This window comes from Myotis myotis, unplaced genomic scaffold, assembly GCF_014108235.1.
Source record: "Myotis myotis isolate mMyoMyo1 unplaced genomic scaffold, mMyoMyo1.p scaffold_m19_p_12, whole genome shotgun sequence".
Taxonomy (NCBI): domain Eukaryota; kingdom Metazoa; phylum Chordata; class Mammalia; order Chiroptera; family Vespertilionidae; genus Myotis; species Myotis myotis.
In genome coordinates, this window is record NW_023416316.1 from 59,170,783 (window position 1) to 59,194,671 (window position 23,889).

The window sequence follows — 23,889 nt, forward strand, 5'->3', positions numbered from 1 at the left end:
GATGGAATAAGAGGACAGAAATCAACAAGGATATAGTAGACTTGAACAACATTTTTAACCTCCTTGACCTGATTGGTATTTGTCGAGTTCTCTGTCCAACAACAGAACACATATTTTGCTGAAGTCCACATGGTATATTTAGTAAGGTAGACCATATTCTTAGCCATAAAATGTCTCAATAAATGTAAAAGAATTCAAGTCATACACACGATATTCTCTTACCACAATGCAATTAAATTAGAAATCAGTAACTGAAGATTCTTGGAAAATCCCCAAGTATAAAATTTGGAACCTGGAAAACACATATGTATGTATGTATGAATGAATGTATGTATGTATTTTTAAATCCTCACCCGAGGATATATAAAGAGAGAGAAAAGAGGGGGGGGAGAGAGAAAAGAAGGGAGAGAGAAACATTGATCAGTTGCCTTCCTCAGTTGCCTTCCGTACATGCCCTAATTGGGAATTGAACCCGCAACCCTTTGGTGTATGGGACACCACTCCAGCCAGCTGAACCACTCGGCCAGTGCTTTTCAAACATTTTTTTTTTTTAATTGACTTGAGGGACAGAGAGAGACAGAGATAGAGACAGACATCAATTTATTTCACTTTTTTATACATTTATTGGTTGATTCTTGTATGTGCCCTGACGAGATCCGACCTGCAACCTCAGTGTACGCAATGACTCTCTAACTAACTGAGCTACCCAGGCCAGGGCTGACAAACATACTGTTAAATAACCTCTTGGTCAAAGAAAATATATTTCATGAAAGGGAAATTAAGATATTTTGAACCACATGAAAAGAGAACATGATATCTAAATTTATGGGATGCCACTAAAACATTGCTTGGCGAGGGATTCATAGCACTAAATACCTACATAGAAAAGAAGATCTGAAGTTAATGACCTCAGGTTCCAGCTTAAGAAATTAGAAAAAGAAGAGCAAATTAAATTTTACATAAACAGAGGAAAGAAAATAATCAAGATAAAAGTAGAAATTAATGAAATAAAATACAGAAAAGCAATGGAGAGAAATCAGTGAAATAAAAAACTAGTTCTTAGAGAAGATCAATAAAATTGATAAATTTCTAGCCAGACTGATAAGGAAAAAAAGAAAGAACACACAAATTAATAATATCAGGAATGAGAGGGATGACATCACTACATAGTCTGATATTAAAAGGATAATAAGGGAATATTATAAACAACTTTCTGCCAGTAAATTTGATAACTTAGATGAAGTGGACAAATTCTTTGAAAGACACTTGGTATAAGACTGAATGTCTTTGTCCCCTTCTCAAATTCTTGAGCCCTAAACCCAAATGGGATGGTATTTGGAGGTGGGGCTATGGAAGGTGCTTTGGTCAAGAGGGTAAAACCTTCATGAATGGGATTAGTGCCTTTCTAAAAGAGACCCGTAGAGACTCCTGGCTCCCTTCTGCCAAGTGAAGTTTCAGCAAAAAGACAGTCTTCTGTGAAGTAGGAAGCCAGCCCTCAACAGACACTGAATCTGCCAATGCCTTGATCTTGGACTTCCCAGCTTCCAGAATTATGAGAAATAAATTTCTGCTGTTTATAAGCCACCCAATCTACGGTATTCTGGTATAGCAGCCTGAATGGATTAAGACAGATACAAAGTATGAAAATTTACTTAAGAAGAAATTGAGTAAACTTTAAAGGAATTGAATTTATAGTTAAAAATCCTACCCACAAAGAAAACTCCAAATCCAGATGATTTCACAGGTGAATTCTATCAAACATTTGAGGACACAGTAATACCATTCCATACAAACTCTTTTAGGGATTGAAGAGGAGGAAGTTCTTCTCAACTCATTGTCTGAGACTAACATTACTTTGCTACCAAAACCAGATAAAGACATTGCAAGAAAAGAAAACTACAGACCAATAGCCCTCAGTAATATAAAATTTCAAATGAAATTTTAACAAATAGAATTCAGAATATAGAAAAAGGAAATATATCATGATCAAGAGGTATTTATCTCAGGATTGTAGGGTTGGTTAATAACTTGAAAATTAATGTAATTCACCATATTAAAAACTGAAACATGAAAAACCATATAATTTCAGTAGATGCAGAAAAAGTATATAAAATCCAACATCTGTTCCTGATAAAAATCTCAGAAATAGAAAGAAACTTCCTTAACTTGAAAAGAGCATGTATGGAAAAACCTATGAGTAACATCATATTTAGTGTAAAAGAAATAATGCTTTCCCGTAGGATTAGGAATAAAAAAAGATGTCCACTCTCAATATCCCCCCTTTTTTGATCAAAGAAATGTGTATTTAAACCCTTATGCAGCATCTTTACTTTTAACACCATAAATATAAATATAATTACAATACTCATTGGATAATAGATACATTATTATTGTCACGGTAAATTGGCATATTCATTTCAAAAGGTAAGAAAGTAACATATAACAATAGTTACACAGGCATTTATATATTCTGAATTAGGAAGCTGACTCCAGGCATTTATAACTTAACAGAAGCCCAAAAGTTTAATTTGGAGAAATGATTATGCATTCTCTCTTTTTACTGTGGTAAAAAATATATATATATGTAATATGTGTCATTTTAAGTTTGTAAGTGTACATTTCAGTGGCATTAAATACAAATCAGTGTTGTGTGACCATTGTCACTGTCTACACTCAAAACTTTCTCATTATCCTCAATATAAACTGTATACCCATTAAATAATAATTTTTCATTCTCCCCTATCCTAGCCCTTGGTAATCTGTTCTACTGAAATGGAATCATATAATCTTTTTCCTTCTCTGTCTGGCTTATTTAATTTAGCATAATGTTTTCAAAGTTCATATTATAGCATTGATCAAATTTAATTCCTTCTTATGACTGAATAATATTCCATTGTGTGGTTATATGCATTTTATGTATTCATTCATCTGTTGGTGGACACTTAGGTTGTTCTCCCTTTTGGCTATTGTGAATATTGTTGCTGTGACTATGATGTTGAGCATTTATTAATGTGTTTATTGGGTTATTTGTATATCTTCTTTGCTCACCATTTCTCTTAAACATTGTACTGGATGTTCTAGCCAGCACAGTGGAGGCAAGAAAAATAAAATAAAAGGAAACTACATTAGAAAGAAAGAAGTAAAATTGTCTTTATTCACAGACACATTATTATCTGTGTCGAAAATTTGATGGAACTTAGAAAAAAAGCTCTGCAACTCATAAGCAACTTTAGCATGATTGCATTATATAAGATCAATAGATAAAAATCAATTGTAAAAAATGCTCAAAGTCACTATCATCTGAGAGATACAAATCAAAACAACAGTGAGGTACCATCTCACACCTGTCAGAATGACTATCATCAACAAATCCACAAATGACAAGTGCTGGCGAGGATGCAGAGAAAAAGGAACCCTTGTGCACTGCTGGTGGGAATGCAGACTGGTGCAGCCACTGTGGAGAACAGTATGGAGTTTCCTTAAAAAACTAAAAATGGAACTCCCGTTTGACCCAGTGATCCCACTTCTAGGAATATATCCCAAGAAGCTAGAAACACCAATCAGAAAGGATATATGTACCCCTATGTTCATAGCAGCACAATTTACCATAGCTAAGATTAGGAAATAGCCTAAGTGCCCATCAGCAGATGAGTGGATCTGCAGTGGTACATCTACACAATGGAATACTACGCTGCTATAAAAAGGAAGAACTCCTACCATTTGCAACAGCATGGATGGAGCTGGAGAGCACTATGCTAAGCGAAATAAGCCAGTCAGAGAAAGATAAATATCACGTGATCTCACTCATTTGTGGAATATAATGAACAACAAAAACTGATGAACAAAAACAGATCCAGAGACAGAGAAGCATCAATCAGACCATCAAACCTCAGAGGGAAGGTAGGGGAGGGTGGGGGTAAGGGGGAGAGATCAACCAAAGGACTTGTATGCATGCATAAAAGCCTAACCAATGGACACAGACACCAGGGGGGTGAGGGCATGAGCGGGGAGTGTGTGTGTGGGGGGGGTAGGGGGGGGTTAAGGACACATATGTAATACCTTAATCAATAAAGAAAAAAATACATGATTTTAAAAAACATATGTACTACTAGCGGCCAGGTGCATGAAATTTTGCATGGGTGTAGTCCCTAGGCCTGGCTGGCAATCGAAGCGCCAGCATCTGGCATGGAAGGGCAGGTCCCAGCTGACCTCAGGCCCCCACGTGCCCCCCTCCGCCTGAGTCACAGTGCCTGAGTCCCCATCCGGAGATGCAGTGAGCATGGCTGGATGCTGCGGGCCAGGGCGCAGCATGGGCCTCTGGGCTGCCCAGTGGCGCTGCATGGAAACTGGGTGGGCAGTGCGCTCTCTCCTGGCCGGCCTTGCAGCTCCTGCCCAAACTCACAGGGAGCCCGACTGCCCCCTGTGTTCCTGGCGGCTGCAGCCTGGCTCACCGGGAAGAGGCTGTGCGGGTGGAGGGGTGGGCTCCTTGCGGGTGCCTGGCCCCTGAGCGAGGGGGCTTCCCCGATGCACGAGCCCTGGCGTCCCAGGGGACGGTCGCAGGGGGAGTGAGAGCGAACTCGAACTTGGCGGACATACTGCATTCTCACCGCACCTCTGTCCCTGTCACCCCCACCCCCAGGTAGCCGGTGAGAGGTCGCAGTGCATTACCTACACCTGCCTTATTCCACGCCGCCCCCTGGTGGTCAGCGCACATCATAGCAAACGGTCAAACTCCCGGTTGAACAACTGCCCGAGGGGACATTGCATATTAGGCTTTTATTATATAGGATTATTACTATAATGTCTTTCCTCAACCTAGGCCTCGGGTTTTATTTTATTTTGTAATGAAATTTAAAATAGAAATTTGGTGAATTAGTTATGTATTGCTGAATACAGTAGGTCCTCTCGTTACGTTGGAGATCCATTCCTATGGCATGACTTAATACGATTTTCGCTGTAACTTTGAACCCACCTACATAAGCATCTATGTCACTCACATGGAGCACATACACAGCAGTAATGAAGTGAAACAGTAAAAAAAATTTAAAAGAAAGATAACAATTCCTGACCTTTACTTGTGGTAAATAAATATTAAAAAACATAAAGCACATATGTACATAGGTCGAAATGACAGAATTTTTTTTTTAATAAATAAATGGGAGATGGTGACATAACCATGAAACCACATATGTTGAGTCCCATGTAACCCGAGGACTGTCTGTACATCAAAAGGAACTTTAAAAATACAAAGAAATGATAAAATTATAAAGATATTTTAATAACATGGGAAAGGAATAAATCAGAAGCCAAAAAAATCAGTTATATTTCTGTATAGTAGCAATGAACAATTGGAATTGAGTTAAAAGAAACATTGTCGTTTACAGTAGCATCTAAAATATTAAGTACTTAAGGGTCAATCTTAGAAAAGAAATGAGACTTATTTGTTGTAAACCATAAAATATTGATGAGAGAAAATTTAAAAAATCTATATTAATGCAGAGTTAAACTTTTTTCATGGGTTAGAAGACTCAATATTGCCAATCCTCCTTAAATTGACCTACCAATTCAACAGTCTCAGTTAACATTTTACTAGGCTTTTTTTTTTTTTTTTTTAAGAAATTGACAAGTGGATTCTAAAATGCTTATTGAAATGCAAAGGACCTTTGCAAAGACAGTTTTGAAAAAGAACAGAGTTGAAGACTAATACTGCCTGTTTTCAAGATTTATTGTAAAGCTACATTAATCAAAACAATGTGGTACTGAAATATAAACAAATAGATCAATGGAACAGAATAGAAAATCCAGAAATAAAAACAAATATTGGAAATGAAACTTTGAAAATGGGTGATATGGTGTAGAAAAGATGGTCTTTCAACTAGTGGTGCTAAAAAAAAAAAAATGGATATGTAAATAATGAATCTTGACTCATACCTTACACCATATACAAAAATTTACTCCAAATGGATCATAGATCTAAGTGTAAAACCTAAATTCATAAAACTTTTAAAAGAAAACCTGGGAGAAAACTTTTGTGATCTTGGATTAGACAATGATTTCTTAAATATGACACCACAACCATGGTTCATAAAAGAACAGATTGACAAATTAGACCTCATTAAAAGTAAAAACTTATTTTCAAAAGGCAGTATTAAGAGAAAAAGACAAGCCACAGATTGGGAGAAAATATTTGTAAAGCATATGCCTGGTAAATGACTTGTATCTAGAATATATAAAGATCTTCAAAACTCAATAATTAGTAAACAAACAACCCAATGAAAACATGGGCAAAGATTTGAACAAACTTCACCAAAAATATATGAATGGGAAATAAGCACATAAAAAGATGGTTCTCATCACTAGTTATTAACATGCAAATTAAGACTATAGTTAAGCCCTAACCAGTTTGGCTCAGTGGATAGAGCGTCGGTCTGTGGACTGAAGAGTCCCAGGTTCAATTCCGGCCAAGGGCATGTACCTTGGTTGCGGACACATCCCCAGTAGAGGGTATGCAGGAGGCAGCTGGTTGATGTTTCTCTCTCATCGATGTTCCTAACACTCTATCCCTCTCCCTTCCTCTCTGTAAAAAATCAATAAAATATATTTTTTAAAAAAGACTATAGTTAAGTATCACTATTGATGTATTAGAATGTCTAAATTTAAAAGATGGCCTAATAGAGTGTTGGAGAGGATGTGGAACAACTGGAACTCTCATATACTGATGGTAGGAATGTAAAATGGTACATCACTCTAGAAAACAATTAGTTTGTTAGAACTACATACACTTACCAGGTGATCCAGCCATTTCATCTTAGAAATTTACCAACAATAAGTGAAAGCATATGTCCAGAAGGCTTGTACACTGGTGTCCATAACAGCTTTAATAGCCCTAAACTGAAAATAACTCACATGTCCACTACATAGGTGAATGAATAAACATATTTTAGCATATTCAACAGTGGACTATTCAATAAAAAAAACGATATATTGATACATAAAATAGGATGGACAAATCTCAAAATAATTATGATGAGTGAAAGAAGCCAGGCAAAGAATACATACTATAATGATTCCATGTATATCAATTCTAGAAACCAGCCTATAGTAATAGAAAGCAGATCATTCATTCTCTTGGTGGGGAGAAGGATAATGAAGGGTACAGGAAAATTTGGGGTGTTGATGGATATTTTTACTCATTTGACAGGTATATTTGTGAAAGCTTACCAAATTGTACACTTTAAATATGTTTATTATATGTAAACTGGGGGACTAGTGCATGAAATTCGTGCACGGGGGGGTTGTCCCTCAGCCTGACCTGCACCCTCTCCAATCTGGGAGCCCTCAGGGGATGTCCTATTGACGGCTTAGGCCCGCTCCCCATGGCTCTCTGCTCTTTGCAGGGCCTGCCTGCTTCACACCACAGTGACTGCCAAGCGGGCAGTGCTGGGAGGTGCCTGTGGGCTGTGCTTCCCTGCTCCCGGTAGCCGCAGCAACAGCCAAGCAGGCCGTGCTGGGAGCTGCCTCCTACCTGCTGTCAGTCTCCACAGAGGCGATGAGGTTAATTTGCATACTCACTCTGATTGTCTGGTGAACATAGTGGAGGGATGGTTAATTTACATGTTTCTCTTTTATTATATAGGATTATACCTCTCAAGAAAGTTGTTTTTGAAAAGCATATAAAATCTGGAAATATCCAAAACCTCAGAAGCTTAATTTTATTTTTTGAGGCACTGAGTTTAAAGATAACAGAAATCTTGACTCAAAGTTCATATTCTCTAGGTTTTTACCATGTAGTACCCAAGTCAATGTGTATTGTATGTAATTTTATCTTCTTTGGTTATAGTTTTTTATGCTCTATCTGGTATTTACATATGGAATATTTAATGATTCCTAAATATGGTTTATATGGTGTTTACATAAAGTTTCTTCACTATAAGGGACTGACTCCCAACTGGATTAAGATACTGATTTAGTTACACTTATTACCATTATCTTTATTTTTTGTGTGTTAGACCTTGACTAATTCATGATGAACTCTTCTTAAATGTAAAGTGTAGCTGTAGGAATTCTGTAACTTCAAAGAGAATGATTTTTTAAATGGCCTAAATATTGTTTATTATGTGCATTTTGCTCAGAGGAAAGCACCAGAGCCCACCTCTGATAGTTTGATTATTTATCTTCCATTGATTTTTAGAGAGAGTGGAAGGCAGGGAGGGAGTGGAGGAGAGAGAGCGAGCGAGAGAAACATCAGTGTGAGAGAGACACATCGATTGGTTGTCTCCCACATGCACCCCAACCGGGCTGGGGATCAGGGATCAAACCTGCACCCAGGTGTGTGCCCTTATTGGGAATCAAACCTGAGACCCATTGGTGTGCAGGTTGGCACTCTAACCACTGGGAAATACTGGCTAGGGCCAGTTTGATTATTTTTAACAGAGGCTTAGGCACTTGAAAGGATTATAGTAACCTTACAAATGAATTTATGCTGCAAATTTGTACTTTGTTGGAGGTAAAAGCTCATAAGATGATACTAACACAGGCTTCAATAGAATGACAACAATTTGATTATAAATCCAACTGGCAAGTGGGTTAGTTGATCACTGTTAACTCAGAAATACTTTAATTTTAAAGAGCCAGGATAAAGTATTTTATTTAATTGATTTTTTTTCCTCTTCTAGGAAATATAATAGCAGCCATGATAGAAGACAAAGGGCCAAGAGTGACCGACTACTTTGTCGTGGCAGGTCTCACTGATACATCTACTCTATTGGATCAAGAAATAAATCGTTTAGATACTAAGTCAACTGGACCTAAAGCTCCAATTATAGACATTGCAGTTATTAACAAATCAGCTGGGGAAACAGTACCTGAAGGTTATACTTGTGTTGAAGCCACTCCATCAGCTCTCCAAGCAAACTTGAACTATGGAAGTCTGAAAAGCCCAGAACTTTTCCTCTGTTATAAAAGAGGAAGAGATAAACCACCCCTTACCGACATTGGGTAACATGACTAATTTTCTTTTGCTATAATGAAGGGAAAAATTTTTATTTAAGGTGCATGGGAATAGGAATTTGAAGTCCTTGCTAGTTTTATTATTTTTACTTCAGGTTCAAGTATTATATTACATACCTCTGTCCACCCTTACTGAATTTCTTTGCATTGTACTTAAATCATTAGATCAATTCCTTTCAAAAGTTTTGAAATGAAGGGAAGGCATAGAGCCTGAAATGTGATTCCATTTCTGTTGTACTTATCAGATAAGGTTATTAATTAAACATAAAAGAACAAGAAGGTACAATAAAAGAGCATTTTTTTTTTTAAAGGAGCTACTTGGGTTATGTGATGAGTTTTTTCAAAGCCCTGAACTTATTTAACAAAGGAGTATTCTTGTTTAAAAAAATATAATTGTGCTTTGTGGTTTTTAGTACCACAAGGAGGGTATTTACAGTTTAGAAGGAGAATAGTTGTTATGAGATAGTTACTATCTGATCCACAGCTAATGAACAGTTTTCTCTGCAAAAGCATTTTATCCAAATATATTTTTAGGATAGCTATAATATTTTTTCATATGTACATGTCATGTATTATACTGTTATGTTTATTACAATTACCATCAGTTAGTAAAAACATAGGTACTTGAGTATCTTGGAAAGTATTTAGGATCAGCTTGTCCCTTTATACAAAAATTCTGTTGGAATTTTGATGGGGATGGCATTTAATCTGTAGATCTATTTGGAGAGTATTGCCATCTTGAACCCTGCAAGTTTGCTGAATCTATTGGCTCTAATAGCTTTCATTTGGATTTTTAAAAATGATAGGATCAAGTCCTCTGCAAACAGAGATGATTTTCTATTTCTTCCTTTGCAATTTGCTTTATTTGCCCCCCTTGTTTTATTGCTCTGGCTAAAACTTAGAGCACAACGTTGAACAGCAGTGGTGAAAGCAGGCATCCTTGTCTTATTCCTGATGTTATGTGGAAAACTTACCATCTTTCACCATTGAATATGCTGTGAGCTGTGGTTTTTCATAAATGCCATTTATTATGTTAAGGAAGGTTCCCTTTACTTTTGTTTTTATGAGAGAGTTTTATCATGAAAATGTGTTGGATTTTGCAAAATGCCTTTTCTTTGTTAATTAAGATGATCATGTGGATTTTTTTCCTTCATTCTATTAATGTGATGTATTACATCAATTGATTTTCTTATGTTGAAGCTCTCTCTTTTAATGTAACTATAATACCACATCTCAAAAAATTATTAATTACTTAGTATCATCATGTACAAATTTCCCTGATTATTCCATGGCTTATTTTTGTTTTGTTTTTAATATATTTTTATTGATTTCAGAGAGGAAGGGAGAGGGAGAGAGAGCTAGAAACATCAATGATGAAAGAGAATCATCGATTAGTTGCCTCCTGCATGCCTCCTGCACGCCCCCTACTGGGGACTGAGCCCGCAACCCTGGCATGTGCCCCTGATGGAAATCAACCCTGGGACACTTCAGTCCGCAGGCTGACACTCTATCCACTGAGCCAAACCTGCTTGGGCTCCATGAATTATTTTTAATCAGTTGTTTGCTGGCTGTTCTGTTGATAGTTGTTCAGATACTGTACTAAGAAAGGTAACAAGCTGCCGCATTTGACCACCACCTGTTATGCTCATTACCTCCTCCAGTGTTGCAGTAGAGCTCTGGTGAAATTATCCTAAGGCAGTGGTCGGCAAACTCATTAGTCAACAGAGCCAAATATCAACAGTACAACGATTGAAATTTCTTTTGAGAGCCAAATTTTTTAAACTTAAACTGTATAAAACTATATAGGTAGGTACATTGTTATTAACTTAATTAGGGTACTCCTAAGCTGGCCATTGCTAAAAACGTCCTCAATCTGATTGAGGTACGTTCGCTGAGGTCGACCCCTTCCAGCTCTCCCATCCACACTCGTCTTGTATACTTGTTTCGTCTGTCTCCTTTCGTTCATCCTTCCTATATGTCCAAACCCTCTCAACATACCTTTCTCAATCCTCGACACTACATCTTCTTTCACTCCACAGTGTTCCCTAAAATTAACTTAATAAACTTTACTTAAAGTTTTAAGTCTTAGTTAAACTATAGGTACTTTGAATAAAACGATATTATTTATTGATAAAATTAAATTCCTTACAATTTACCTTACAATATCCATAAAATTAAATCATGACAATGACTGGCCCAGGCCGAAAACCAACTTCTGCGCATGGGCCGTGAAGTTTCAATCGCACTGTACATGCGCGCCTGCACGTGGTATTTTGTGGAAGAGCCACACTCAAGGGGTCAAAGAGCTGCATGTGGCTCGCGAGCCGCGGTTTGCCGACCACTGTCCTAAGGTCTTCATTTTTTTATTTATTGATTTCAGATAGAGGAAGGAGGAGTCCTTCCTCTGAAATCAACAAATAAAAAAATGAGAGAGAGAGAGAGAGAGAGAGAGAGAGAAACATCAATGATGAGAGAGAATCATTGATCAGTTGCCTCCTGTATGCCTCTTACTGGGTACCAAGCCCGTAACCTGGGCATGTGCCCTGACCGGGAATTGAACTGTGACCTCCTGGTTCATAAGTCTACGCTCAACCACTGAGCCACGCAGGCCTGGCCTAAGGACCTCATTATGTTTAAATTTCAAAAGCTAAAAGATTGACCTTTCAGCAGCACCCTTTCAACGCCTTTAATATCCACCCTGTTTAGCCTCCATTTTCCTTCAAGTCAGTGCAATTAGAATGGTAGTCATACAACTTTATAGGATTATTGGTTACAGGAGCCAGGTTAGAAAGGGTTGAGAAATGATTGGCACTTGGAATAAATAGAGGTTTCTTTTTGAAAGCTTGACTTTAAGGAAAAGAGAAGATAGTTATGGATCTTGCTATTCAAGGTGTATTGTCCATAGGGCCTGTGAGCATGTTAGATATTCAGAATCTTAGGCACTACCCAGATTTACTGAATCAGAATCTGTATTTTAACAAAATCCTCAGAAGCAATGCTTTAGGACACCTGAGGGGTAAGGGGATGCAGAGTCAAGGACTGTTTTTTAACCTTTCTCCCAGGGGATAAATAACTTAGAACATCTTTATATTGAAGGAAAGAACCAGTTGAGAAGGAAGAGCTGATATATAGTAGTAAGAGATAGTATTTGACAGAACAAAATTATGAAACAGATGAAAGGGGTAATAGCAACAGCATAGATGACTGGATTAGCCTTTAATGGGAGGGGCTTTTCCATTGAGAAGGGAAAAGGAGGTTAAAATGAGTGTGAACACCAATTATTGATTGAGGTAGAGTTGTTCTGGACATGTAATGGATTTACTCTCAGTTTTTAACAATTTTCTCTATGGGTTGTGTTAAGAACATAGGTAATATATAAAGAAGGATGGCTATAGAATAAAATTTTGATAATATCCATGTCAGTTGAAGGATAACCAGGCAGGGACTTAGGTTCTAGCCCTCACTGTTCCCTCTGTTAGCCATCCTTTAAAGGCCATCTTTTCACACACACACACTCCCCCCCCCCCCCCGACTCTACAGTCATAATAGAAAGGATGCGAATCTCTAAAAGATTGTTGTTGCTTGTGGTTCAGTGGCACAACTTAAAAAGAAAATGATGACTTAGATAATTATACTTAGGTGCTTTCAGGTTGCAAGTAGCTATATACATCTTGCAGTTCCCTAAGGCATCTAATTTCTTTTTATTTTTTTAATATTTAAGGAACCATATTCTTTTTTTCTTTTTTAAAAATATATTTGTTTTCATTGATTTCAGAGAGAAAGGGAGAGAGAGAGATAGAAACATCAATGATGAGAGAGAACCATTGACCGGCTGCCTCCTGCGCGCCCCACACTGGGGATTGAGCTTGCAACCTAGGTATGTGCCCTTGACTTGAATCGAACCTGGGACCCTTCAGTCTGCAGGCTGATGCTCTTTCCACTGAAAACTGGCTAGGGCAGGATAATATATTATTACTAGTAGCCCTGCGCACGCATCCGCGTGCCAGGAGCTCTCTGCGGGGCCTGGCCGCTCTGTGTCCGCGGCCCAGAGGCTCTCCGCGGCCGGGGTGAAACACTTGCCTTGTCGCTGCGGCAACGAAGCAAGCATTCTGGCAGGCCGCTCACGCTGCCCGCTCTCAGTGGCCGCTCCCCCAGGACTGCGTGACTGAGAGGACTGGACGCCACCATCTTTGTGACAGAGTGGTGGTTAATTTGCATATTACCCTTTTATTAGCTAGGATATGTCAGATATGTTTATTAAGATAAAGAATCAGACTACTATCCAAAGTTCTTATCTTCTCCACTGATGAGATTCATTGACTTTTAAATGAATATTTTTCTCCAGCATTTTTTATTTTGTGTTCAAACATGCAGAAAAGTTAAGTTTTGAAATGGGGGAGTACGATTCTTTCAAATTTGTCCTGCTTCCCTCCCATATTGCTTTGCCTGTATGGGTTCCCTTCCATTCCCATTTGAACTTGGACACATTGCTAATTTCTACATAAAAAGGCAACTAGGACTTAGATAGGAACTGTGTTGACTCTGTAGATCTGTTTGGGATATATTGACATCTTACCATATTAAGTTGCTGATTTATGACCTCATGAGGAGATATATTTTTATTAACTCATCAAATAAATAAAGGAGTTTTAAGGGAAAAATTTTGATAGGAATTATGAAGGAAAATTTTGTGAAAATATCTGAAGACTTGTACTCTAGGAATTGACCTGAGCCTGTTTGTGATGTAGCCCTTTTCTTGTTTCATATGCTTCTTGTAATAAGCAATAAAAAAATCAAGTTATTTGATCCTATTTATACTGCTAGTTGTTGAAAAATAGTAAAGAGATAATTCCCAAAGTAATAATTTTAGTTTTGGTTTGCAATTAAGATTTGGGAAACAATAGAAGAGACCAATTATTTTTTCCAGAATTAAAACCAGCATTAAACTGAACTTTATTTACTTTTCTATTCCTCTCCTCCCTGTCATGCAGAGTTCTATATGAAGGAAAAGAAAGGCTTATTTCAGGATGTGAAGTGATCCAAGCCACACCCTATGGTCGCTGTGCCAATGTCAATAATAGTTCAACTACTTCACAAAGAATCTTTATCACTTATCGAAGGGCTTCTCCAGTTCGGCCCCAGAATTCCTTGGCTGTAACTGATATCTGTGTTATTGTAACCAGTAAAGGAGAAACCCCTCCTCATACTTTCTGCAAAGTTGACAAAAACTTAAATTGTGGAATGGTAAGAATAAAGTTTCATATTTTAAAAAAAGGATAATTTTTGGATTCCCATTGATTATTGGGCATATAATTTACTCTCAGTTTATATTTTCATGATTTTTAGCTTTCTAATTTTTATGATACATAATAATTTAAAAATCTTTAGCTATCTGATGTTTTAGAATAATTCATTCAGAAAATAGATCCTTAAAGCCAGGATTATTTGGGGGGGGGGCACATGCTAATGTTGCTTTTGTTATGCTAATTAGAGGTTTAATTAGCTTTTGGGTTTCAGTGGTGTGTGGTTTTTTTTGTTTTTGTTTTTTTAAGGACAACTGCAGGGAGTCTGGATGGGGACTTTTCTTATATGTATTTATTTTAAACTAGAGGCCTGGTGCATGAAATTCATGCACGGGTAGGGTCCCTAGGCCTGGTCAGCCATCAGGGCCGATCGGGGCCTTCAGGCTACTGGCCAGGGCCTTCCTTCATTCCACGCCGCCCCCTGGTGGTCAGCGCACCTGAGCAAGCGATCGAACTCCCAGTCTCCTGGTCAAATCCCAAGGGGACAATTTGCATATTAGCCTTTTATATAGAGCGATATTTACAAACTTATTTTTTTTAAAACACTTTTATTGGTTTCAGAGTGGAAGGGAGAGAGATCATTGATGGGTTGCCTCCTGCGTACCCCCTACTGGGGGATTTAGCCCTTAATCCAGGCATGTGCCCTGACTGGAAATTGCACTGTTGACATCCTGGTTCATAGGTTGAGGCTAAACCAGTGAGCCACACCAGCCAGGCTTTACATATATATATTTTTTTTTTAACAAATTTATTCTTTTTTAATCCTCACCCAAGGATATTTTCCCATTGATTTTTAGAGAGAATGGAAGAGAGAGGGAAAGACAGAAATATTGATGTGAGAGAAACATTGATTGGTTGCCTCTGGCACGTGCCCGACCAGGGCCCAGGCCAGGGAGGAGCCTGCAGTCGAGGTATGCGCCCTTGACCAGAATTGAACCCAGGACCCTTCCGTGCATAGGCCGACGTTCTATGCACTAAGCCCATACATACTTATTTTTTAAAAGGGTTCTAATGAAGAAGAAAATTGAACATATACATTTGATTTATAGTTTTATAAGACTAAAGTTTACTATTGGATCAGATTTATTTTGAAAAGTATGTTTATATCAAACTAATATTAGCTTAACTGTGGTGTAGGTAGAGAGGTTTGATGCATCTATGGTTATTAGGACAGGTTTGCCTCTGGAGGTAATGACTTATAGCACCCCAGTGACCCCAATCTTTTCTCGTTTGGACTCTGGTGTCCACTCTAGTTTTTTCTGTCTCTTTCAAATATAGGTAATTCTGGATGACTACAGAATTCTGAACTTTTTTTTAACACATTGTTTGCAGGTAGTTTTTATCGTGCGCTAACAGGTGGCACAGGCCATTTTTGCTAATTTTTTGCGCAAATGGCAACGTTCAGTAAAATTACGATAACTTTAGTTTTACATATTTTTTTCAATGAAACTTTTTGTGATTTACTATAAAATGTATACTGAGTTATTTTTCTTAGAATCGCACTGAATGCGTGGCGAGGCAGAGAATTGTGTGCAGGGATGACTACGCAGTTGAATAGATTACCGTTATACCTGGAAGTACATACATAATTCACCATTGTATGTGTTAGAGACCCAAATTTTGTCCTTTGGAATTTGTATATCTCATGTAAGCATCCCTTTAGAGCAATAAAAAAGTATAAAAATAAACGTATTTATACATTACCCGCATTCTACTGCTAGTCTATAAAAAACGTATTAATACGTGTCCCGCGCTCTACTACCACTCAACGTAAAACGTATAAATACGTTTCCCACATACAATGTGTTAAAAAAATATATTTTATTGATTTTTTACAGAGAGGAAGGGAGAGGGATAGAGAATTAGAGACATCCATGAGAGAGAAACATCCATCAGCTGCCTCCTGCACACCCCCTACTGGGGATGTGCCCGCAACCAAGGTACATGCCCTTGACCGGAATCAAACCTGGGACCCTTCAGTCCACAGGCCAACGCTCTAGCCACTGAGCCAAACTGGTCAGGGCAGAATTTTGAACTTTTTGAAATTGTCTTCAAGTCAGTTTAATATTGGTGGCAATGATATTTTACTCTTTTCTTCTAGTGTTCTCAACTTCATGTTTTGCTGTTATTTTAAACTATACTAGAGGCCCGATGCACAAAATTCATGCAAGAGTAGGCCTGCCTTCCCTTGGCTGCCAGCACCGGCTTCCCTCCAGCACCTGGGACCCGGGCTTCCCTTGCAACCCCAGCTTCATCCGGAAGGTCATCCAGAAGGACGTCTGGTCTAATTAGCATATTACACTTTTATTATAGATCGTCTCTTTTGATAAACATATGCTTTAAACAGACTCCCTGAATAAATAATCAGAATCTTTAAAAGATATTCAACAAAATGAAATTTTTTTCTATTTTGTCTTTTTTAAAACCTAATTTATATTTTACAGTGGGGTTCCAGTGTGTTTCTGTGTTATAAGAAGTCTGTACCTGCTTCTAATTCAATAGCGTATAAAGCTGGTGAGTAAATTTTAAAAAATTATCTCTATTACTGTAGTTATTGTTGCCCATTAATATTTGGTTAGGAAAGGCAGTGTATGCTCCCTTATGTAGTTTGTGGAATTGACCTATTCATAAATGGAATTACCTGTAATTTTAGCATGTAAAGGCATAACTTTTCTTAAATACATTACACATTATAAGATATATTAATATTGTCTCCCCCAAAAGTGTTGTTAATTAAATAGAAACTTTCATCTCAAGCAGGCATTTGTGGAATAAACATGCAAGTGTTTAGTCTATACTGATAGATTTAACAGTTCAGTGGAAAAGTGCTTACTCTCTGATCTTTTATATTTTGGCAATCAGAAAGGTGTCAAATTGCATCTTTACTTCTTATATTTCCTTCTCTTATCTCTTTGTGTCTGATTTGAAACCACATGTTACTTGCCATGAAAGGTGGACTTGCTTCCTTTCTCCCTTGTTGCAAAGAATCAGCTATATGGAGGACAGGAGGGCCTGAGAAACTTTTCTGCCATGAAGTGTTTGAGAAATCTATCGCCACATTCTTACTGCACAGTAAAGTGTCAAGGGCTGTAAAGATTTAAGTGTGACCTCTTCATCCCGCTGGTATGGTGGGATAAAAACTGAAAATACAGGTATGCTCCAGTTGTAAATAGAAGAGAAATACTGGAATACTTCTTTGTGAAAATAAGCAGTATCAAATACATTTTGATCATGCACAATATTTTTAAGTTTTACTTAAAAGAAATTAGGCAAATTTATATCTGAAAAATGTTGATTTTCCTCATAAAGACATATTAATGAATTAAACTATAAAGATTACAAATTCAGTATCATTTAAAAATGTGATACTGTTAACATTGCTGTAATGTGTTGATTGTGTGTGATTTTCTTAAAAATATTTTTTTGGTGGGGAGAGAGTGTCACTTTAAAACATCTTACAGAAACAAGCGTGAAAGTATTCAGGTATTTTATATAAGACATGTATTTTAAAATACAGAGTTTTGAAGATTGAATTTGCACTCAAAAATCTGCTACTGATTTTCAAGTGTTTATCTTGGATGTGGTCTGCTAGAGGCTAACGAACTAATGACATGTAGCTACTTGATTATGAAGGGCCTATGTTATGCTTCTCAGAGTACCCCCTCCTATTCCTACTTCCTTGGTCTCACATACTCTGTACTCAGTCACAAAGAGTTTCTATCTCATTTACTTTTCATGTTGCATGCCTTTTATACTGCTTCTCTTCAAGATGAGTTTAGGGACTGTGATAATTTCTGTCTCCTTGGCATTCTTTCATAATACTTGTTCCTTCCCTGAATTTTTTATAGAAGACTAACTGAAATAGTTGGTAAATATTCCTGTGTGTTTCTTACCATTCCTATAAGATGTTGGCAGTACGTAGAAGAAAAAGCATTAAGATTTGTGATCCTATAGAGTTTTAACTAGTATATTTAGTATATTTTATGAACTAAAAGTCCATAGTTCAAAAAGTACAGGGTAAATTTGTTAAATTAGTAAAATTTCTGATATGGCAAGAGAAAAGTTGATTTTGAAATTTCACACAAATATTTCCATGAAGTTTGCTGTTAAAATATCCTAATAATATATCACATATACTTTATGAAAAAGTAGCTATTTAGAAAAATTTATCATTGTTTCCTTTCTCCAAAAGGTTTAATTTTTAGATATCCGGAAGATGATTATGAGTCATTTCCACTCTCAGAATCTGTACCTCTCTTCTGCCTTCCTATGGGAGCTACTATTGAATGTTGGGATCCCCAAACCAAATACCCACTTCCAGTTTTTTCAACTTTTGTCCTGACAGGTTCTTCTGCTGAAAAGGTATAGTTTTTTTCCTCTTTTATTTGGCCTATTTTGTTGATGTTTTAATCCTATTAAATGATTAATATGACCTAATTTAAAAAAATACTTTTATTGATTTTTAGAGAGAGAAAGGGAGAGGGATAGAGAGAGGAAAATATTGATGAGAAACATCATTGATTAGCTGCCTCCTGCATGCCTCCTGGGGATTGAGCTGTAACCTGGACATGTGCCCTGACTGGGAATTGAACCAGTGACCTTTTGGTTCATGGGTTTACACTCAATCACTGAGGCACTCTGGCTGGGCCTAACTTTTATTTGAATGTTAGCATTATTTGGACAAAATACATTTTGGATAAATTTGTACTGCAGTAAAAGGTGAAAGGTCAACATGAAAATTGGTATCAGGATGTCGATACCCCTGAAGCTTCTACAGAAAGTAATATAAAGTCTTTCTGGAGAGACACCCCAAAAACTCAGGCCTTAAGATGAGATTATAGCCCAGCAGGTGTGGCTCAGTGGTTGAGTGCGGACATATGAACCAGGAGGTCACTGTTGGATTCCCAATTAGGACATAAGCCTGGTTGCTGACCCAATCTCTAGTAGGAGGCGTGCAGGAGGCAGCTGATCAATGATTTTCTCTCATCATTGATGTTTCTGTCTCTCTCCCTTTTCCTTTTTCCCTGAAATCAATAAAAAAGATATTTTTAAAAACATAAATAAAATAAAATGAGACTATAATAAAAGCTAGAAGATGTAGGAAGAATCAATAAGACTCGTAATACAAAGCTGGATTAGACCTTTTAAGATATTGAAATGAAAGAATAACAATATGAAGGATATTATAGATTGAATATATAATTGAAATGATTCAAGACCCCTAAAAGAGGGGCTCAAAGCATCAACAAAAGATCAGGATATTTTGAAAACTGAACAGACAGATTAGGAAAGAATCAAATGTGTAGGAATAAAAAATATGTTCTTAAAATTGAATTCAATGAGTAGTTTAAACAAAAGAGAAGACATACATGGAAGGAGAATTAATGAAGTGGAAGATATGTTACTTCAAATGTAGTACAGAAAAACATAAAGCATAAAAGAAGTTTAAGTATGTACAGGATAGAATCAGAACAACCAATAGACATTTAATGACGTCTAGAAGGAGATATCAGAAAAGGGAGAGGCAGCATGTAAAGAGCTAGTGGTTGGTTGAGAGTTTTCCAGGCTTGATGAACAATTGAGTCCAGACTCACGATATGCTCGGAACCTTCAGTAGAAAAAAAGTAAAAATAAAAAACTACCTCTATTCGTATAGGGAACATCAGAACACAAATCAACAGAAAGAAGAGACATTTACTTTCAAAGGAACAACTATTAAATTGGCTAATTTCTTAACAACAAGGATCCGAAGAAAAATAATATATTAAAATGGAGGGAGTAAGCAAAGATAGTTTAAAAGCATGCAGAAAGCACTAGCCATAAGAGAGAAGATGAATAATAAACCTCACTGGAGTTAAGAATATTTATTCATTCAAAGATATCAGTAAGAAAGTGAAAAAGCAGGCCCAAGCTGAGAGAAAATAATGCGATATATGTTTTCAGAATGGGTCTTATATCAAGTAAATGTAGAACTTCTACATTATCAGCAAGGAAAAGAAGCAACCCTGTGGCCCAGCTATTACACTCCTGAGCATATCCCAAGAGATGTGAATGTATACATTTTCCAAAAACAAGTACATGCTTTATTTGTAATAGTAAAAAATTGAAAAGATCTATAAACAGTAATAATGACATAGAATGATAATCCTATCTAATAATAGAGAAACATGGTAATTAACCGTAACTTCGCTACCCATCCCATTGGCTAATCAGCGAGATATGCAAATTAACTGCCAACCAAGATGGCGGCCGGCAGCCAGGCAGCTGAAGCGAACAGGAGGCTTGCTTGCTCCAGTGACAGAGGAAGCCAAGGTTCCCCGCCTGCCGCAGCCCAGCTCTGAGCTCCAGAAGGAACAATGTTGCAATTATAGAAGCTAAACAAACCCAGAAACCTGCTTTCAGCCGTCCGTGGGCTCAGAGTTTAGAGCGCCAGTGATGGCAACAGAGCTTCAATTATAGAAGCTAAATAAACCCAGATACCTGCTTTTAGCCAGCCATGGCCTCAGAGCTGGAGCCGGCTCTCAGCACCAGTGACAGCTATAGAAGGTAAATAAATCCCAGAATTAAAAAAAGAAGAAAGAAAAGAGGCTGGGAGCTTCAGTCGCTCGCCAGCCTGAAAACAGCCCTCAGCCCCTCACCCAGGCTGGCCAGGCACCCCAGTGGGGACCCCCACCCTGAAGGGGGTGTGACCAGCTGCAAACAGCCATCATCCCGTCATCCAGGCTGGTCAGGCACCCAAGCGGGACCCTCACCCTGATCCGGATCACCCTTCAGGGCAAACCAGCTGGCCCCCACCCGTGCACCAGGCCTCTATCCCATATAGTAAAAGGGTAATATGCAAACTGACCCTAACAGCAGAAAGACTGGGAATGACTGGTCACTATGACACACACTGACCACGAGGGGGCAGATGCTCAATGCAGGAGCTGCCCTCTGGTGGTCAGTTGCTCTCACAGCGGGGAGCTCTGCTCAGCCACAACCCAGGCTGATGGCTGCCAGTACAGCGGTGGTGGTGGGAGCCTCTCCTGCCCCCTCAGCAGCGCTAAGGATGTCCGACTGAAGCTTAAGTCTGCTCCCTGCTGGCAAGTGGGCATCCCCCGAGGGCTGCTGGGCTGCCAGAGGGATGTCTGATTGCCAGCTTAGGCCCAATCCCCTGGGGAGCAGGCCTAAGCCTGCAAGTGGTCACCCCCGAGGGGTCCTAGACTGCGAGAGGGCACAGGCCGGGCTGAGGGATCCCCCTACCCCCGAGTGCACAAATTTTTGTGCACCGGGCCTCTAGTTTAAAATAAAAAAGGTGTCCAGAATAAATATTATTTTGAAAATAAAACTGCAGATGTAGTAGAAATTTAAAAATTTCTTAGGAAATTTGATAAAATAGGCAATTTTATTGAAAACTAGTAGCCCGGTGCACGAAATTCGTGCACTGGAGTGGAGGTGGGGAAGGGCCCCTCAGTCTGGCCTTCACCCTCTCCAATCTGAGACCCCTCAGGGAATGTCCAACTACCTGTTTGTGCCCACACTTTTAACAGATAACAGCTCCATTGTTGTTTCTTTCTTATGCTTAAAACCATTGGAATTAGTAGGTATTCAAAGTGTGTATACATTTTGCGGGGACAGCCTGTATATCTCTAGTCAGTGGTGAAAGAAACCAACAGCAGATTTGGAACCCCCAGACAGGGAACCTCGCTCACTCCCCACATGACTCCCCACTTCACTTTCCACCTTCGTGGGCAGCAGGAGAATCAACATTTTCTCTCAATTCGGAAAAGCACGTCCCGTCACCCGCTGCCCGGCAGGAGTGCGCTAGGCCCCAAGCAAGCAAGGCTCAGTCAGGGCAGCCTTCGTTCGCGGGTGCTGGCACCCAAAGTGCACATTCCTCCTCTACAGTCGCCCCGACTATCCCACTGTTTCACTGAGAGGACAGTATTCCTCTCAGCCTCTGGGTTCTTGATCTTGAACGCTGACCGAAGGCACCTCAGCGAGGGCCGCCCGTGCCCACCAGGTGTGTCTGTCTGCACCTGCTCCTGCCTCAGCACCTGCATTAACCCCCTAGAGGTGATCTCATAGCTGCACTGGCCTCCATGGGAAGAGGGCATCACCACTCCGCCCTCTCACTGTCATCTCACAGGCGCCCACCCTCAGCACCCAGAACACCCAGACACTCTCCAAAGGACGTGAGCGCATCAGAGGGGATGTGTGCACATCCTGTGGGGGTGTTAGGCATGCTGGGTTGATGGAAGTGCAGTGGAGAAGCGGGGGGAACTTGTGCACGCCTTGGTTTGCAACTGTTGCAGGCGTGGGAGGATGACAATGTGCTGGGGGATGTTCGCACGCCAGGGGTGGATGTGCACACCAGAGGCCTCTGGCTTTGCAGATCTGCAAACCTCCGTGGTGCAGCCAGGAGGATGTCAGTCTAGCCCGCCATGGTGGCTGTCCCTGTGATCCTGCACCTCCTGGGCCAGGAGGTGGATCTTGCGCAGCCACTCCTGGGCGCTGATGGCCTGCAGGCGCTACTTCAGCTCAGCCTGAAGGCTTCGCTTGGCACGCTCACAGCTGTCACCACCACCATGTGGGGAGTACGGGCCACCCTCTGCCGGCCTGCCTCCCCTGTCCAGAGGCTCTCTGTGCTGCTCACCTGCCCAGAGTGACTGGGGCTGGGCGGAAGCCAGGCGTCCTGCCCTGCCCAAACCGGCTATTCCGCCCCTGTGAGAGCTGCCGCCCCGCCGGGAAGGGTCACAGATCCAGGTCCCGGGACCGCGGACAGCCTCAAGTGCTGCTGCCCTGCCCGCCAGATCACGGATCCGGGTCCCAGACCATGGACAGCCTCAAGCACCGCCTCCCGCCCGGCAGGGTCACAGATCCGGTCCCGGACCGCGGACAGCCTCAAGCACTGCCCCCTGCCCGGCAGGGTCACAGATCTGGGTCCCGGACTGCGGACAGCCTTGCCCCTGCCGCCCGCCTTCAGTATGCAAATTAGCCGCCATCTTGTTGCTTCAGGGTGGGGGTCCCCACTGGGGTGCCTGGCCAGCCTGGATGAGGGGATGATGGCTGTTTGTACCTGGTCACACCCCCTTCAGGGTGGGGGTCCCCACTGGGGTGCCTGGCCAGTTTGGGTGAGGGGCTGAGGGCCGATTTCAGGCTGGCGGGCGACTGAAGCTCCCAACCTCTCCTTTTTTTCTTTTTTCTTTTTTTATTCTGGGATTTATTTACCTTCTATGGCTGTCACTGGAGCTGAGAGCCCGCTCCAGCTCTGAGGCTCAGCTCCATCTCTGAGACCTCGGCTGCTGAAAGCAGGTACTGGGTTTGTTTGGATTCTATAATTGAAACACTGTTGCGGTCCTGCTGTCTGAAGCCCAGCTGGCTGAAAGCAGGTTTCTGGAGTTTGTTTAGGTTCTATAATTGCAACATAGTTGCTTAGAGTGCAAGCTGAGAGGCCGGCAGCAGCAGGTGGGGAACCTTGTCTTCCTCCATCACTGGAGCAAGCAAGCCTCCTGTTCACTTCAGCTGCCTGGCTGCTGGCGCCATCTTGGTTGGCAGTTAATTTGCATATCGCCCTTATTAGCCAATGGGAAGGGTG

At 39.9% G+C, this 23,889-nt stretch overlaps 1 protein-coding gene across 6 annotated transcripts in view; it reads left to right on the top strand.

Annotated features, from left to right (window-relative positions):
* Positions 1 to 23,889, top strand: part of DENND4C (DENN domain containing 4C) — a 115,180-nt gene that overhangs the window by 19,050 nt on the left and 72,241 nt on the right. For all 6 annotated transcript variants that reach the window (XM_036331242.1, XM_036331239.1, XM_036331244.1 and 3 more), the window contains exons 2-5: positions 8,676 to 8,997; positions 14,001 to 14,253; positions 16,757 to 16,826; positions 18,505 to 18,674. In XM_036331242.1, coding sequence (XP_036187135.1) covers positions 8,693 to 8,997; positions 14,001 to 14,253; positions 16,757 to 16,826; positions 18,505 to 18,674 — 798 coding nt within the window. In that variant the 5' untranslated portion in view covers positions 8,676 to 8,692. The remainder of the gene's footprint in view (positions 1 to 8,675; positions 8,998 to 14,000; positions 14,254 to 16,756; positions 16,827 to 18,504; positions 18,675 to 23,889) is intronic.